General features: G+C 33.4%; 1 protein-coding gene across 1 annotated transcript in view; it reads right to left on the bottom strand.

Moving 5' to 3' along the window:
* LOC127733705 (DC-STAMP domain-containing protein 2-like) overlaps positions 1-19,353 on the bottom strand; it is a 39,548-nt gene that overhangs the window by 14,688 nt on the left and 5,507 nt on the right. Inside the window, exons 4-13 of the mRNA XM_052243018.1 lie at positions 18,094-18,264; positions 17,510-17,611; positions 16,493-16,613; positions 13,170-13,243; positions 12,812-12,877; positions 9,100-9,313; positions 7,806-7,963; positions 6,635-6,799; positions 5,368-5,535; positions 962-1,202 (exon numbers count right to left, since the gene is read on the bottom strand). Coding sequence (XP_052098978.1) covers positions 962-1,202; positions 5,368-5,535; positions 6,635-6,799; positions 7,806-7,963; positions 9,100-9,313; positions 12,812-12,877; positions 13,170-13,243; positions 16,493-16,613; positions 17,510-17,611; positions 18,094-18,264 — 1,480 coding nt within the window. The remainder of the gene's footprint in view (positions 1-961; positions 1,203-5,367; positions 5,536-6,634; positions 6,800-7,805; positions 7,964-9,099; positions 9,314-12,811; positions 12,878-13,169; positions 13,244-16,492; positions 16,614-17,509; positions 17,612-18,093; positions 18,265-19,353) is intronic.

Genomic DNA, 19,353 nt, shown 5'->3' with positions numbered 1-19,353 from the left:
CAGAAGGGTCCACATTACTCAATCGTTTTTTTCTTTCAAAAGAGAGGCGGAAGATACCAAAGGGATATTCAAACTCATGAGCCAAAGACAAACTAACAACGCCATGGCAAAATGATCAAAAGTCTACAAAACACAATACAGAAAACTAAAGACCTCACAAAAACAGATGTGATCTCAGGTGGTCTGGATCCTGCTCCGCATTTTGCACCCGTCGTGTTGTTCACGTAAGTACACATTTGTTCATAAGTTTAATTCGGTGATGTCTCATTCGAATAAAAGGGGAAGGGATTGTGGTTACGACAATTAACATATCCGTCGTCATCTGCGAAACAGATATTCCATATCGATCAACCAACTCATAATGGCGTCCGTAAATTTTTCGAAGGAATGACTTCAACTTCACCGGGAAGTGTAATATCTCCTTTGTAAGCAGCAACTCTTTATCAAGGATATCATGATAGGAAACGCAAGCTCTGGAATCTCGTGTCAAATGGAAGATATGTACTCCTATGCAGGCGCTGCTGGAAAATTCATACATAGAAATTGAAAGTTCAGGAACTGAAATCATCTCTTTTGTCGTATAGTTTTGTTCACAATCGACCCTCATTGTCATAGATATAGATGTTAGTCAAGATATGAGGCAAACTAAAATGTACCTGTTGTATCCTTTATTTCAAGTTCAATTGGATAGATGCTTTCAACATAGTCACCAAACTTTGAATTATCTAGTGAGAGGACATCATATATATATTGGAACGTGAAGATAAAGGATAATGCTTACTTCTTTTCATTCTTCCCAAGAAGCTCCTGTATGATGTCTGCCTCATATGAATAAAAGAATATGTCGATAAGAAGAGGAACACAGTTGGTTCCCATAAACGTAATATGTGTAAAGGAATAATGTTTTGAGAGCTGTGTGTTCCTCAAAATAAATGCAGTGATCATTAAAAAAAGAACTAACTTTGCTGCAAGCTTTCCTTTGATGCTTGCTTTCTGTCGTGAACACGATGTATTATATTCCCTCCTGATTTTGCGTCGCTCAAATTTCAAAAATCCTCCTCTGGTCTTTAACATATGATTGTACAACCAAACTCCTCTTGCGCCTTCTCTTTTTGGAAAGAAACAACCACAGATAATATGCCTCAGACGTAAACCGTATGCTTCAAACATTACAAGAAAGACGCATAGTCCAAATATGCAACCTTCAAAATAAAATAGTAAAGATACACAAGTTTCGAATCACCAATTAAGTGAATTGGCATACAATGTACGGAATGTGCAGCAAACACGGTTGATTTATCTATATTTGTCGATTGAAATGGTTGATGGTTTTTAGGGTGTCCATAGAGAATGATAAACAGTTGATATTTGACTTATACCAAACAACGGTTTCATTGGTTAGTGGACGACCATTTGATATTCGGGGTGGTGGTGGTGGTGGTGGTGGTGGTGGTGGTGGGGGGGGGGGGGGGGGGGGGGGGGGGGGGGGGAGGTTAGGAGGATTTGTTATTTATTTTTGTGGACCAAAAGGACAGATTATTTATTTTCTACTATTTGAAAACATACAATTTTTAAATTCTTAAATAAATAGCATAGTCAATTAAGTCAATCAGAATTAATCACCATCCTCTGGAAGTTAATCTTCTGAATTGCAAACTGCATATATTGCATACGTACAAAGTATTAAAGCTGAGCTGTAACTAGCCTCTTTTCCCGAAAGAACCCGAAACATTGCATATTAAATTCTAAAGAATTAAGCAATAAAAAGTACGTAGTGTCAGGTCAGAAATATTGATGGCATACCATGAATAAGTGGGTTTATGGTCATTTTATAAAACAAACAAAAATCAGCGAAGAGTCTGGGGTTCGCTGAAGGCCCCAAGAAGCTATAGAAAAAATGGCGCAACATCATGCATTATGCGCGTTTCCCAGACCCTTTCTTAATCTGAAAAGCAAGTTCTGTTTTAATTTTTTGACAATATTCTGGTCTCAAAGCAAATTATGTAGATTCAGTGTAAGACTTTTAGTTTTTACGGACAACATCAAAAGACCAATATGTAGGACAAAGCAAAAAATGTTTCAGTTTGCAGAAAAACCTTTTATGCCTGTCAATTATGTTTTTTTTCAAATTAAGTTAAGAGGGGGCCTGTAATAAAAGTGAGGTAAATGTTCACCAGACAATACACCTCAAGTGAAATGAAACCCATTTTCAAACATTTCAAATACATTAATATTTATATTATTAAAAGATTTGGGAAGTTTTTCCCGAAAAAAATATGAAAAAAGACGAATTTTGGAAGAATCTGGTGCCATCTCATACTTCAGAATAGCATTTATAAAATGGCTTAAAAGACCTGCCAAGTTATTTTCCATACATTGTAAGTCAGGTTATTTATTTTCAAACTACCACAGAGCAAACCATTCATTTTTGTTATTATCAAGGCTGAGTTATTTATTTTCAAAATCCTCCTGCCCTCCCCCCCCCCCCCCATTTTTTAGAGTGAAAAATAAAAAGGCAGGACCAAATAGAGGGAAAAATAAAAAGGCAGGAAAAAAATTTTCATCCTAGCCCCCCCCCCCCTAACTGGGATACAATTTAAAATATTTTGTAATAGACAAAAGGTCCTTAAATATAATAAAACTCAAGTTTAAAACATAATTACTAAATTACAAATAGAATGCAACACTAAGAGAATAGTCATAAAGAAGGGCAACCAATGAACAAAAGACAAACCCGGGAACAGATAAAACACAAAACCCATAAAAATCAAATGGTAGCTCCCTAAATTTATCAAATATTTAAATTTTCACTTTCCGTACATTCTCAAGTGAAAATACAAGATCAGCTTTATATGACAACTCGAACACCGAAATGATTTGAAATAAGATGGTCTTACATGTATAAATAACAAGAGGCTCTCAAGAGCCTGAATCGCTCACCTGTATTTCAGAGGAAAAGATTTTTGAATGTTAGCAAACTTGATGAACAAATTGTGTAAAATTGTCTTTAAAGGGCAATAACTCCTTAAGGGGTCAATTGACAGTTATGGTCATATTAACTTTTTTGTAGATCTTACTTTGCTGAACATTATTGCTGCTTACAGTTTATATATATCTATAATAATATTCAAAATAATAACAAAAAACTGCAAAATTTTGTTAAAACTACCAATTCGGTGGCAGCAACCCAACAATGGGTTGTTCGATTCGTCTGAAAATTTCAGAGCTGATAGATCTTGACCAATTGAACAATTTTCCCCATGTCAGATTTGCTCTAAAAGCTTTAGTTTTTGAGATATAAGCCAAAAACTACATTTGACCCCTATGTTCTATTTTTAGCCATGGCGGCCATGTTTGTCGATGGATCAAATTCAAAACTGCGGATACAATTTATAAATGAGATATCCTAAGGAACATTTAGTTAAAGTTTGAAGGTATTTGGCCCAGTAGTTTCAGAGGAGAAGATTTTTTAAATAGTTTACGACGACAGACGACGACGACAGACGACGGACGCCAAGTGATGGCATAAGCTCACATGGGGCCTTTCGGGCCCCGGTGAGCTAAAAATGGATGCAAACTAAACATTATTCAGAAAGCATCAGCAGTGACATAGTAAAAAATATTACAAAAAGCACGTACGTTTTTGAAAGCTATTAAAAAAAGCCATACACGTCATAGTTGCCACATAAGCATATTTGGAATTACTGGTGTTTCTTAATTGAGTAGGCTACTAAGATTATCTTAGATTAGACACATCAGTAGTTTACCGATCTGATCTTATAAAATACAAATCAAGGTAAACAAGAATGCACACGCTGAAATGTCTCGCCTGCTTTACTTATCATGATTGAATTTATGTTGAAAGTCTGTGATATGAAGGTTTTAATACAAGTGTCACATAAACTTCACATTATCAATGGTCGATTTGAATGAGGTCAAGGTCAAAGGGGCCCGCAAGACAGACATGTACACCTTACAATCATACAATACGCCAGCTATAGTTAGCATATTGCTTATAGCTTATATCCGAGAAACAATTATAATTAAGAAATCAGACGAACCCTGCCAGTCGGACATATACAACTTACAATCATTCAATACACAAAATATTGTTGACCTATTTTTACAGCCGGATTTCTCCTTGCTTGATTTTCTATTTCTCCAACCCTTACGTCAAAACTATGTTTTGTATTTCCTTTTTGTAAACTACCTAATTCCTATTAGCAACGTTGTCGTATCATGTCATCTGGGATCTGATATAACATGCAATATTCAAGTCTATTGTACACTAACTCATGAACCATGAAAATGAGGGGAAATGTCGGATGAAACCTGCCAGACAGATATGAATAGATTACCATCATTCCATACACCAAATATAGGTAACCAATTGCTTAAAGTAACTGAGATAAGCGAATTGACAACTTAACCTTGATCACTAATCCATGAAATGAGGTTGAGGTCAGGTGAACGCTATCTGATGAACATGTAGACCTTGCAAGGATTCATATATGAAATATAATTATCCTATTGCTCATTATGCGCGAGTGTTTCACTTGCCAAAAAAAACCGGCCTTTTTCAAGCAGCCGCTAAAGCATGAAAAGGATGTCAAGGACAATGGGCATACGACAGACGGAAACTTTGTAACATAAGGCATCTGCATACAAGGTATGAATCATCCAGGTCTTCTACCTTCTGAACTATAAAGCTTTATACAAATAGTTTACGCAGCCGCCGGATAGTAATCCCTATGTCTCGCATTTTGCAACCTTCGTCGCAGGCGAAACAAAACAAAAATTGAGGGAAGCGCATGAATTCCAGAGAAGCTAGACCGGTGCGACTACAGGGTAAATATGCATGTCGTCTGTTGCTGTATATCATATTTTTGTTTTTCGTTTATCATTTTTTACATAAATCAGGCCATTAGTTTTCTCGTTTGAATTGTTTTACATTTGTCATTTCGGGGCCTTTTATAGCTGACTATGCGGTATGGGATTTACTCATTGTTGAAGGCCGTACGATGACCTATAGTTGTTAATTTCGGTGTCATTTGGGCTCTTGTGGAGAGTTGTCTCATTGGCAATCACCACATCTTCTTATTTTTATATGTAAGCAAAAAAATTGATAAACATGGTCAAAGTTGCGAACTTACTTTAACACCTGACTTGCACATTATGCTAGTATTACATTTTAGATCAAACTTACAATCTAATAAAAGTACATGCTTTCAAATACCTGTACACAGTGTAATTGATCCTTTTGTGGATTTTCAAGAAAAATACTATCGGTAGTTAACTAGTTTGTTATATTTTGATCAATTACATGTATATGCAAGTCTTCAGAAAAAGAAAATGCTGTACACTTGCCTATCTCATCATATACTGCCCATTCTGGTTCATATGGTTCTGGAAGGCATGGTGCTGTTTCAAGTTTAGATCCAGCCTGCGCAATTGGGTCAAACATACCGATCATAGCTTTATACATGTCTGCCATAGCACCTCTTCCTTGTACATGCATCTTCAGATGTGGCGGGACTATAACAAACAACACATTTAAAGGGGCATTAGCTTTCAAAATCATGTTCACCGATTTGACTCAAATTCTCATATTTGATTTATAACATACTAAAACGTATATCCAAATTACAATAAGTCTGAAATAAACAGTTAACAATGCACGTTCTCGATAATATGTATATCATAATTTCGTGTGTACTTTAGTCTAGACGCCATCTAATTTACTATCGAGATGACCTCCGAAGACTCCCGACAGTCACATAACCCGATATAAACATTAACATGAATATAAATAGATAGCGACCTCGTGCAATTGGATTTTTTTTTATGTCTGTTTGATTTCATGTTATAGGTTAAAAAAATAAGTTAATTATCGTTTTTACTTGTAAAGGAATGATTTTTGTGGATCGAATCAGTCAACGAAATGGTTCACCTTTGTTTCACTTTCAATGTTGACATTCTTTTCCTTTTACTGGCTGAACACTACTAAAACATGCGTAACCAATCTCTAGCTAATGGATTAAATTGAAGGTCACATGAATACGGATTCAATGGGGTCGAATTATTCACTTGCAAGTGAATAATTCATCAGCGATGTTTCTTTGCTTATTTTGACAAAATTGAATAAAATTGGCTGCTAAAAGCGAATTATTATTTCATTATTTCACTTTTATTAATGATGAACCAAACTAAATCAAATTCTATTTTTTTTTCATATCTCGTAGCTAATGCCTTTTTAAAGTACATTGCTCAAACAAACGTACTAAACACAAAAAAAAGCTAATTTTTATATACAGGGACACTTTGACATTTGTTTCTACTTTCTCTTTTTTTCTATATTAAAATGTTAATAATAAATAAAATATGGAAATCAAAGAAAAAATCATCGATTCAAAAAAACTTTTGTAGACAGCAATATTGCCAAAGTTGCTTCCTTAACATAAGATGTGACTTGGACAGTAGGTCAGTATTTACTTAAGTTCAAACTTGCATTAAGAAAAGCGAATGCTTTTAAATGACTTTCAAATCAGTATGGTAAAAATTAAAACTATTTATACATACTTTGGAACTTTAATGGCATTATGATTGGCACCTGTGTAACACCTAAATAGTTTACCTGTATTATTTGTTTTGAGCATCAAATGCTTTCTCAGCATTGTTAACAACCACCATAAACCATAATCCGACATCAGATAAAACGAAGCATGACACCCTGCTATGAATAATATAAAAAATCCTTTTGCCATTTTGCACCTCTCTCTCCTTACCAGTTTTATGGATGCTGCAAAAGTGGATTATGCATTGTTTTAAAATGACTTTTTATGTCCCTATCTTTGAATCTTATGGCGATTAATCACAATTGTATTTTTATGAAAACTGTTTCAAATAAAAAGCCCGATTTGTCACTGCTAGGATGTATATTCCTTCCCCGACCTATAAATTGACGATTTGCTTCGTTGTCCATAGGACTAGAGATTTGACTTACCCTTCTTTTGAAGCAGCAATATGCAACCTTTCGGTTATATATTGAATTTTGGGATTACAAAAGACTTGATCAAGAAAGCTCAATTTCAAAAGTTTGGAAAGCTAATACATAATGCATTGAAAAGGGATTACTGAAAAGTTAGAATTGTGTAAAGTTTGCATAAATTGTGGGAATTGCAACCTATAGTCAATTGCATAATTTTTAAACTGAAAATTCACATGGCGAATGTGTCGTTTTAATTATTCCAGTACATTGAAGATGGCTAAGTACGAAAGGACATTTTATTTATTCGGCACATATATACATAGTTTAACATGAGCTTTAAGGAAACTCACGTAACCAACCATATAAAACATCAGCCTATAGATATACAACATATAAAATAAACACCAAAACACAAAATGATGCGCATAATAAAAAACAAATAGAAAGCAGAGCACAAACCACCGCATAGGTAAAGGCATTAATAAGAATACCAAATAAATAAGCCATCAAAAGCAGCATTGCAAAAAGAAAAACAAGCAATAAATGTATAGTAAATAGCTCAGTAAAAACAGTGATTGGCAAGCAAAACTAAAATTAAGCAAAAATGAAGGCAAATCATAATGCACATTGCTTTTTTTATTCGAGTTTACCGATACGCTACATGACTGGAATTCTACTAGATGTATCACTGACCCTCTGGTACTCTAGTTTCAGTGAAAACAAAACAACATGTGTTTCTTGATATCCTCCACCAGATACAAATAGCGCAAAACTTGGAAAGACAAACGTATGCAAAAAACAAAACCATTGAACATACTTGAAGCAACATATTTTCTTTTCTCTTTCCTAGTCATTGGGTATATTCTTTCTTTTCCCATTTGCTTTCTACGTTGATCAACTTCTTGTACCTTGTACGTTAAGTAATAGTTATCAAACTTATCGCTACTCAAATATTTCTGTCTGTATATAACTGCTCTGAAACAACAGGCATTTGAAATAATGACAGAACAAGTACAAGTCAGTTATTATTGTATTTAATGGATATTTTTCAAGCAAATATATAGATACAATCTAACCAAACAATGTATGTGTCGAAAGAGAGAAGTTGAAGAGAGTTGTCTAACTGATTAAATTGTAAAAAAATATCTCTTTTAAGAAAAAAAATAAAAGCTGAGGTTAAAAGGTTTTATAACCATCTTTTTTATTTTTACTCTTTAAAAGTTACTGATATATTGAGTGTTGATATTAATTTGTTTACCACGATTTGTCGTTTTAAACTTTAAATGCTGATGCAACAGTAAGTAGTAAGTTTTATTGTTAGGTAAGTAGGACATAATTCATTAAAGGTACCATGCTTTAAAATTGTGTAAGCCAGACCCGCGTTTCGTCTACTATAGACTCACCATGACCCTCGAATTAAGAGTTAAAAAGGCCAAATAAAGTACGAAGTTGTTGCCAAATACAACTAAGATACTTGGCTATTTCTTGATGCAACAAGTTAAGATACTTTATAACGAATATAAAAAAAAACGCCTTAGGTGGAATATTAATATTTTAACAAGTCCGTTTAATTTGACCATGATCAGGGTATATCAAAACATTGACCATTTAATATATATAACTTAGAATTCCAATATTATAATTAAAAAATGTGTAATATTGCAAGAACTAATAATTAAAACATAGATTGTCGCCGGCTGTCGTCTCCCCAAATTATAAAATAAAAAAGGACGAAATCCAATGATAGTGCATGCCCACAAAAATCACTCTAAGAAAATATAAAAACAAAAGGTGCACAATTGTATGCCCAGTTAACGATATGTGTAAGTTTAGTGAATTATATCAAGAATTAAGTTTCCAATAAGTGGTATGGGAAAATTACTCAATGAGTTGTCATAATTTACACAAAAATTGTCTTCAATCACATAACCTTTATGATATTTTTTGTTCAAAGATTTCAAAATTGATGACTAAGAAAAGTATAAGAATATTTCCTAAATATCTCATACATTTAAGGTATATTTGTAGTTTTTCTGTTCTTTTTTAAGCAAAATAGGAGCAATACTGTTATGATATTTCTTTCATTAGAACAGTTTAAAAAATCAACTTACTTGATAAATACAAATATAATGGTTAATAGCATGACATTTGTCATCACTGACATAACTTCTGAAAAGCTGCCAAGTCTTTCTTTCACCTCATTCATAATGTCTTTTCTTACTTGTGTGTATGATTTGGACTGTGTCATGTTAAATTCATAGTGGTAATTTATAGTGACATTAAAGTAAAACATCATCTTGATATCAAATATAGCAGATTCCACAGCTGTAATAAAAATGACGAAAATGCTAAGTACTTGTTAATAAACCGTAAAATGAGCAAACAAGTTTGTTGATCATTAATAATATCGCATTTTTCTAGAAACAAATTTCTAACCTTTTTTGTAAACCAATAAAGTTTGACAAAATTTACCTTGCATCAAACAACAAACAGAAAAAAAAATCCTGAATTCCGTGCAATGTTTCCTATTTTTTAATTAATCAAATACTTGTTAATTTTATTTGTCTGAACTGAAATAGAATTAGGAAAGCCACTGTGTCACAAAGTGATTTAAAAAGATAAAAAAAATCATTTACATGTAGTTTCATCGTAAATATTTTAGTCTGCTTGTCTAGCACTTTCTTTTAAATAACTACACCATCCTATATTTGCTCTAAATTAAACTTTGCAACTTAATGTGTTATCTTTTGATGTTTAACGAAGGTTTAGGTTTTGTTTTACATTTTTTCTCTTTCTGTGCAGCAGGAGAGTTTATCAGCGGTCAGAAAGGAGATCGCTGGTTGAAACCTAAATGTGACTTAATCTACTTTAATTTTAATTTGAAAATGACAACTGAATACAATTGACACTCAAGTGGTCTACATTTTTAATGTTATGTGTTTTTCGACAGACAATATTAATTCTTATAGGAAACAGCTGAGCTTCTCGTTTGTTGAAATGTTTCTTTATTCATATGAGGCACTCTTCATACACAGGAATTATGAAAAGAAGATAGCGTTATCCTTGAACTAAAGTTCTGCTAAATAAACCCATCATAGATACCAGGATTGAAATTGTGTACGCCAGACACGCGTTTCGTCTATAAAAGACTCATCAGTGACACTCGAATCAAAAATGTTTAAAAGGCTAAATAAAGTAAGAAATTGAAGAGCAACCCAAAATTTCTAGAAGTTTTTCCAAATACAGCTATGGTAATCTATTCCTGGGGAAGAAAATCCTGAGCATTTCGAAAAGTTCGAAGTTTTGTTAACACTTAAATTATAATTATGACCATACCAATGATAATTCATGTCAACACAGAAGTGCTGACTACTGGGATACCCTCGGAGAGAAAAACTCCACCAGCAGTAATATCGACCCAGTTGTTGCAAATAAACTCATCATAGATACCAGGATTGTAATTGTGTACGCCAGACGCTGGTTTCGTCTACAAAAGACTCATCAGTGACTAAAAAAGGATGTCCTCTTACCAAATAATTCAAAGTTTTGTGTCTATATAGAACGTATCTATCCCATCGACCTTGAAAGGATACCACAGATTCAGCTAAGTGTGTCTAATATTTTAACTTGTATCTTGATGGCTGATTGGTGGTTCCTAGTTGTTAAAAGTCGACATAATCCCTTCGAAAGTTTAACGGAGGCCATCATGATTTAATTGATCGTTATGGAAAATCTATGCCACAGATGACCACGGATATATTTCAAGTATCATTGCCACGATAACGTCCTCTTTTTCTCAATTGTGTATCACATAATGAGACTTGCCACCGAATGTGTAACTACCATGATAAACACGACGGGTGATACATGCAGACAAGGGTCTAATTACAGTGATTAAGCGTAACCTTTCCTGCAAGGACGAGCTGGTCCTCAAACAGATTACCCTTCCGGAGCACACGAAAGCACACCTGGTTTTTGGTGGGATTTCTTTTGTTCAGTCTTTAGTTTTCTATGTAGTGGTTTGCAGACAGGTATTAGTCTTTTCGTTGTTTTTCGTTTTTGTTATTATTTGTCAGTTTCTATTCGACTAGTGAATATTGATTTTTCTTTGATATATTCAAAGCCATTGTGTAGATAAATCAATTTAGATTTACGGCATAACAAGTTTTAGTTGGGTTGACAACAAAAAAATCGAAATATAACGGAAGTTAGCGACCGGGAGACATTTTTCAAAAATGCAAGTTAAGTACCTTGTGTTATATAAAGGTATATAGGAAATTTTTTTCAGAGACAAGTGCCTGTGGGTATATTCCGTCTATGGTTATATGTTTTTTTTTTTCTGCATAATACTTTTCCTTGGATGTGATATCAATTGCTGCGACTTATCACTGAATGAGACTTATCATCGCTTTTGGACTTTTAATTATCAATGTGACTGGTGTCACATGTGGGCAGGAACTCATGCTTACCCCTCCAAAGTACCGGAGACTCCCCTTTTTTTGTAGGGTTCGTGTTGCTTTGCCCTTTATCTTTCTATGTCGTGTTTTGTATACTGTTGTTAGAATTTCTTCGATTTTTTGCCATGACTTTGTCATCGACTTATAAGAATTGATTGCTCCCTTTGTATTCTCCGCCTCTGTTTTACAAAATGTGTAGCTTGAAAACAAACACGATGACCTCTAGTTTTATAATATTTAGAAATAAAACAATATGAACTACATTTTGCCTTAGCATGAAAAAATCTTACAATTTTTGTTTTATCACCCATTCTACCTCCTGGCTCCAGTCTTTATGTATAATAGAAGGTGAAATTCTGTTTATAGTTTGAGTTAATGCAATTTTTTTTCTCAAAAAGTGGTGTCAATAACTCAGTGATTGAATTTAGAGTGTTGTAATGAAACAAAAGAATAAATTCAACTTGTGATAAAGTTCTTGAACGCAAAAAAAGAAAAAGACGCAGGCTAAAAAATGTTGCAGATGGTAATTGAATGAAAATCTGATTTAAACGATTGTGTCCTATTAACTGTCGATACATTATTCGTTGAGTCTGGAACTGATCCTGTCGACTCACTGTATGATTCCTTTCTTCTTTTGACTTGTCGCCTTTTTATGTCATATGTAACACGACGGTTGCCACAGGATTTGCTCAAAAAATGACCCTGGGTTCACCAAAAATCAAAATGTTTTTTTGCGGTTTGTGAAGCTCAATCTTTAGTTGAGTCTGGAACTGATCCTGTCGACTCACTGTATGATTCCTTTCTTCTTTTGACTTGTCGCCTTTTTATGGCATATGTAACACGACGGTTGCCACAGGATCTGCTCAAAAAATGACCCTGGGTTCACCAAAAATCAAAATTTTTTTTGCGGTTTGTGAAGCTCAATCTTTATTTTTCTATGTAATATTTTTCGACTGTAGTGTGTCCTCTTCTTTGTATATAGAATATTGTTTTTTTCTGTCCTCGACTTTTAGTTAATGATTGTCCTATATGGTATCTTCTTGCTTCTTTAGTGCGTTTTATAGATTTTACAGTACAAATGTAGGTACCAAGATAAAGTTGCGAGGCCTGTGTATAAAGTGTCCACCACGTGTTTTGTCCTCACTTGTCGCTGTCTACATTGCTGCTGATGTTGACATTTGCCCTTCAGACATTTCTTTCCATGGCATAAAGCATGTTAATCAATTAGTCATGATCCTATTATTGGATTTTTTTTCTCATCGATATTTTGATATGATTTCTTTAGTGAAAGGAGACAAAAATAAAATGCTTGGACACCAATCCTCGTTTTGAATATATTTTAAGTGATAAAATATAAAGTACTTACGTTTTACAATTTTGTCAACTACTAGGTTTTTAATCCAGGATGCAATAATACAAAGCAAGTCTGTAACTGAAAAAAAGGAACAATATATGTATACTTCAGATTGTTTCAAAATTTCAATTGGTGTTTAGTTTGAAAACAAAACAGCAATTAAAAAAAGATTGAGTGCTTAATGCCAAACCATTTATTTGTCGAAAGCCAAACAAAATCATACAAGTAAAGCAAAACTTTTTACCATCGTGGGGAAATAGTTGAATTTAAACGTTTTATAAACCAGATAATGTCCAAAAATTTGAAAAATAACCTTCACAATAAAACACAAAATTACGATTTTAAAAATGTAAATGTTAGTGTTACTTACTTTTGCAGATATAGCAAACATAGCTAACAGCCTTTACAACATGGCAAATAAATCCAAAAATGCCCAAAGCATCTCTTAAATAGAAAAAAAAGCAGTCACAAAAGCACAAAGAACGGCATTTATCATATCAATTCATATATTAGTTTTAATTATTTCATATGAAATTATATTTTTTGTTTTTTTTTTTTTTGTCCATCGGGGGGTCAACATAGAAATTTACTAAAATTCTGTTTTAGGAAGTTACAAATTACATGTAAACCTGGCAAAACATATGTTAGCCTAACGTCACGGATAGTTGGTCAATTTGTTTGTCTAAACATTTGTTGTGATTTCGCCAGAAATTCAGCTTTAAGAGCCGAAACAGTTGAAGAGCTATATGACATAAAAGGACATAAAAAAATAAATAGCTAAATCCATCTAAATCCATCTAAGGTCAATCTTGCCTTTAAATTGTATTCAATATTTCTACCTTTGTGCATACGAGGTAGGTTTCATGAGGTCTCAAGAGCATAAAAAATATACCTGAATTGATCCTCTACAGTATATATATACAGCTTACATGCTGACGCATGTATGTGTAATGAATTATAAGCCAGGTATCTTTAATTAGTTTTTTAAATCACTGGGTAGATTCCAATGCTCATGGATTTCTCCTCTCTGAGAGTATCACCAACCTAGCAGTCATCGCTTCTGTGCTGGCATGGTATATAATGTTTACGTGTTTCTGTAAATTTACTGTTTGTAAAATGTAAAAGTTTTTCGAACACTAACGACTTGTGACACCAGTCGTGTTGCTCGTGAAGGTAAGTACAAAATTCCTTGAATAGTTATATTCGGTAATGTCACAATCGAGGGAAAGAAGACGGGATTGCGGTTACGACAATAACAACAAATCGGTGGTCATCTGTGACACAGATTGTAAAATATAACGCATTTTAATCTAAGTCACTCTTCGTGGAGTAAGCGGACAATTTCAGCGTAATAAGGACTTTGGTAAATATTGATGTACTTATCGATGTTACAATATACGCTTTTCCTCTAGCTCTTATATTTTTCTGATATAAGTGAAACACAGTAATGAACAAATTCCTTGGGAACAATTCTCAGAAAGTCGTGATAATTTCAAAATATGGCAACTTTTGTAGATGGTGATATGCTGATCATTTTGGCTATTCAAACTGTGGCTCTCGCTCTTTTAAAAATTTTTGATATATTAACCAATACCAGCGAAAATCATCATACAATGTACAGACAATTTCGATCCTATAAGGACTTTGTAGATCTTGACATTCTCATCACTTTAACTCTGCCAGATTTTCTATTTCTCTATCTTATATAATTTGGGAGATGCAAGTCAAAAACTGCAGTTTGGCAGCCATGTTCCATTTTTTCCTCAGAATCAGATATTATTTATAAACTACACACCCCCGGAAGCATTCATAAAAAGTATGGTTCAAATTTGTTAAGGTGTTTTATATAAAAAAAAAAAGCCTGCCGATTTTTCTCAAAGTTTAAGGGTAAATACATCTCGTTTCTGCTCATCAATTTTGCAGTTATATTTTTTTCCCAAACATTTTTACTCTTTACGTAAAAACCAACAACAACAAAAAAAATTGAGAAATTTGTCCGATTTTCTGAAATTTTCAAGGTATCTCGATCTTGTTCTACAGTTTATGATATTTGTTCCAATTTATCTGAAATAACCAGAGCAGAATGAGTTTTTCTGGTGATAATTTCTGCAATTTACATATTTAATCTAGCCCTATAGTTTTCAGATAATAGTAAAAAATTGAAAACATTGCTAAAAATATATAAATCTTAGGAAAAATAACTCAAAATGGGTTGTCCGATTTTTTAAAAAAGTATATAGTAATAGACTTGCTGACTATGTTTTATCAGTCAGTTTTGCTTTGACTTGTGAACAATATCTTTTTTATATATAAGCCATAATCCTCAGTTCTATCCATTATGTTATATCTTATCGACGGCGACCATGTGTGTTGACGAATTAAATAAAGGACACAATTTATAAATTAAATATCCCAAGGAACATTCACAAAAAGTTCGGTTCAAATCCGTTCTTTGGTTTCAGATAAAAAGATTTCTGAAAATGGTTATGTCAACAATAATCACACAACGGACAAAAAGTGATGGAAATAGCTTAGTTGATCTAAAAAGTAAACACATTCATTAGTGATAAGCTAAACTGCTTAAGAAATCTATCTAATACGTATATTAAAATCTATCAGCAGTTCAATGCGTTCTTTCATGTTAACAGTGGTCTATAATTTTGAAGTTCAAACTTTAATTGAAAATCATAAAATAGAATAGGCTGGAAATAATCATATTATTGGTTAATATAAAAATAAGAAGATGCAGTATGATTGCCAATGAGACAACTCTCCACAAGAGACCAAATGACACAGAAATTAACAACTATAAGTCACCGTACGGCCTTCAACAATGAACAAAACCCATACCACATAGTCAGCTATAAAAGGCCCCGAAATAACAAATGTAAAACAATACAAACGAGAAAAATAACGGCCTGAATTATGTACAAAATAATAAACGAAAAACAAATATGATATACAGCAACAAACGACAACTACTGAATTACAGGCTCCTGACTTGGGACAGGCACAAACAAAAAGAATGTGGCGGGGTTAAACATGTTTGGCGGGCGCCCAATAGCACGCCTATCAGGTAAAACGAGTTCACCGTCAAGAAATCACCACCTGTTTTAAGCAGGCGGATATACAGTTAAGGGTTAACAATAGAAACTGTACTCTTCATCAACAAACTGGCAATTTTGGACTGTTTACACCTGTTTCTATGGCCATTAAAAGTTTAATGCAACTGCACAATAACACAAACTTGTGTTGTGTTTGTTAAATAGTTATGTATACACAAATGATAGTATCGAGCTACAATATATAAAGCATCTTTTTGATTAAAGACAAATAGTCCGAAAACAACTATTTTGTTTTGCATATCTTGGAACCTTGACACCTAAATTATCGAGCACACCGGTCTGCTCTTGCCAGCCACATGTACATTCAATAGAGAACTATTGTCTTTTCGTGAATATAAACATTTAAAAGACTGTCTGTGCAGAGCCTCCTATGCAGGTTAAAAAATTAAAAGATAACTATTTTTATAAATAGATTTTATATTCAGGAAAATCATTTAAGCTACCTAACTGGCAATGATCTGTCTGGTCATGTCACTGTTCATCGATACCTAGAGAAATTTGTAAATGTGATTATGCTTGCACTATCATGTTGCAGTAAAATAATTTATCTGAAATTCTTATCACGTACTTGCATCTCCTAAAAGCAGTTTCAAATGCTTTATTACATCTCTTGAAAGGTTGACCCATTTTCTCGTTACATATATTTACAATGTTTCCCAGCCATTTTAACGCCCGATCCAATACAGCAGCTATAAAAAAATAAGCATGTTTCAGGTTTGTTATGTGACAAAGAAAAATCCCTTTATATCCATGATCAACATGGAAACAATTACTCTGTATTTCACTTTGACAGCTCCTCAATATCACCATTGTGTCATTTGACACTTGTAAGTTAACGTGAAGGTCTAGTAGAAAATTTAAAAAATAAGGCTTGTGCTTCGTGAAGCAACAAAATCGACAAAAGCTTTGTTTGATTCAATTAAGGAAAATAAACAGTATCAAAATCATTTGAAAACAAAGAAATTGTGTATGCATCAATGCGTTGCAGCCCTTTCCGACTCTACTTCGGCCTCACCTTTAAATATACTGTGAGAATGTCATATTATACCCGTCCTGTCAGAAATTGGACGTTACATGTTGTTAATAAGATGCTAGTGTAGGATGAGTGCACTAGTATAAAGAACCCTTTACAACTCTTTGAATGGTTCTTAGGTGGCCAGTTGGAAGGCAAAATGTCTGCCCCTATCCAACATACCCTCATTTTGCAATGGCAGACCAACTTTTACGACCTTCATTCCAGTCGATCTACTTTTCAGAACATACCTATTATGCTGATTACCAATTTGTTCTTGTCCTGGATACGCATGAGATTCTTGACAAGCAGACAAAGCAAGAAAATAAATAAAGTGATATAAAAATTTACAGAAACTGATTTTTGTAAAATAATTTTATACACAGAGAAATGTTTGTTAGGTTGTATAATGCCATAATGGCATATATTGATAGTTAAAGAAGTATCCATTAAAAGAATACATAATGAAAAGCTAATCCTTTAACTTTTTTCACCTTTATTTTCTAGCATTTGTGTACGATTGCATTCCTTAACTAATTTAAGATTGAATACAGCACTTTCTCTCATGCTTACCTATTTCGGTGATAGCTGACTGCAGTGCTGTAAACGCCTTCCGTATAAGAGCCGCAAACTGTTTTAGAGCATCCATCAACTTGTTTATAGTTTTTATTACACCTATTGAATAAAAACGGTTGTATGGTGTGATTTAAAAGTTCATTTTTTTCTGTGGTGTTCCTTATAAGGTAATTCCAGAAACAGGTGTAGCTATGTGCATGGAAATCAGTTCCATCTGTTTATCTTAATAATCGAAAAAGGCGAAAATATAAAAATGAGATTTGGTTAGTTCATGATGATGAGCTTCATATGAATAAAAACTTGCATAAAAAAATCCGAACTCCAAGGCAAATTCAAAAAAGGGTAAGTCCATAAAAACTTGCAAAATCAAACGCTATCAATCAACGGAACAAGTGAAAAACAACTGCCATATTCCTGACTTGGTACAGGCATTTCAGAAGAAAATGGTGGTTAAACCTGGTTTTATAGCTAGCTAAACCTTCCACTTGTAATAAATTAGCTGGAACTAATGAACTGTGCTGCAGGAAATCTTCATGCTTTGCTTTGTTTGATATATAATTTTGATTAGAAAGCTAGATTACCTGCCATTGGAGAAAAGGCTGCTTCAATAACTTCCCTGGTTTGATTGAATGCCATTTCTTGACCACATGTTGAACTGTCAGACATAACAAGTACATTTTTGTTGAAGTTCTGTACAGGATGGTTCATAACAAGTATAACAGCATACATTAACAAAAATGATCTACCTTTACCTGCAATTAGAATTAGAGGGAACTAAAACATTACTGGACATTTGAATATTCTCTTTTCGCTACTTACAGTAAAAATTGGCCTACAAACATACTGTTTTAGGAAATTCTTATTTTTCTATTAGGGGAAGAGCCCCATGGGAATGTGTGTGTAAAATTATAGATTATCGCTATTTTACGAATTTTTCCTTTGATCTTGCTGACTAATAATTTCCTTTCTCAGCGGAGTCGAGTGATATGAAAACGGAGTCGAGTGATATGAAAATTATCGCTAGAAACAAAGGGAACACGTGCCGTTGTCAAGGAAATTAACAACGTCTTCATAGGTAAAATAGCGATAAACAGATTATCATTGGTCATCTCAACTCGATTACTTTTCTCACTTTCGCCGTACCAGCTCAAGCGAGAAAATCAATCTCGTTGAGATGGTTAGCAATCGAGTTGAGATGACCAATGATAATCTGTTTATCGCTATTTTACCTATGAAGACGTTGTTAATTTCCTTGACAACGGCACGTGTTCCCTTAGTTTCTAGCGAAAATTTTCATATCACTCGACTCCGCTGAGAAAGGAAATTATCAGTCAGCAAGATCAAAGGAAAAATTCGTACAATAGCGATAATAATACTTATTTAGTTAAACAACTCATCAATAGTTCCTAATAGATTATTGTAATTATAGAGTAAGTACTTTTATGCAAAAAAATAAATCGCAATTTTCCAAAATTCTTAAATGAGCATGTTATGTCGCTAGTCTTAATTGAAAAATCGTTTAACTTGATTTTATACTAATTCATTTATTTACTGATAAAATTGTCATGACCGAAAAATTATGGTATTGTATTTTGAAAGTCTGGTTTTTCAGATTTTCTGTTTTGTTTTAAACGGTATATTTTTTTAGAATAAAAGTATTCAACATTACTTGCAGTATAAGCACATATACTGTCATATATAAATTATATAAATTACACTACCCTTTTAAGTCCTTAACATTCGTCTCGATGCTTTTTCACCTCCATCCGTTGAAATGACCATCGATGAATAATTACACTGCTTTGTTGTATACTTTAAAGTGAACTCAAGTGTTAATATGT

This window comes from Mytilus californianus, unplaced genomic scaffold, assembly GCF_021869535.1.
Source record: "Mytilus californianus isolate M0D057914Y unplaced genomic scaffold, xbMytCali1.0.p SCAF_3, whole genome shotgun sequence".
NCBI lineage: Eukaryota > Metazoa > Mollusca > Bivalvia > Mytilida > Mytilidae > Mytilus > Mytilus californianus.
Note: the sequence above shows the minus strand (reverse complement) of the source record. Positions and strands in the feature narration are given on the sequence as shown.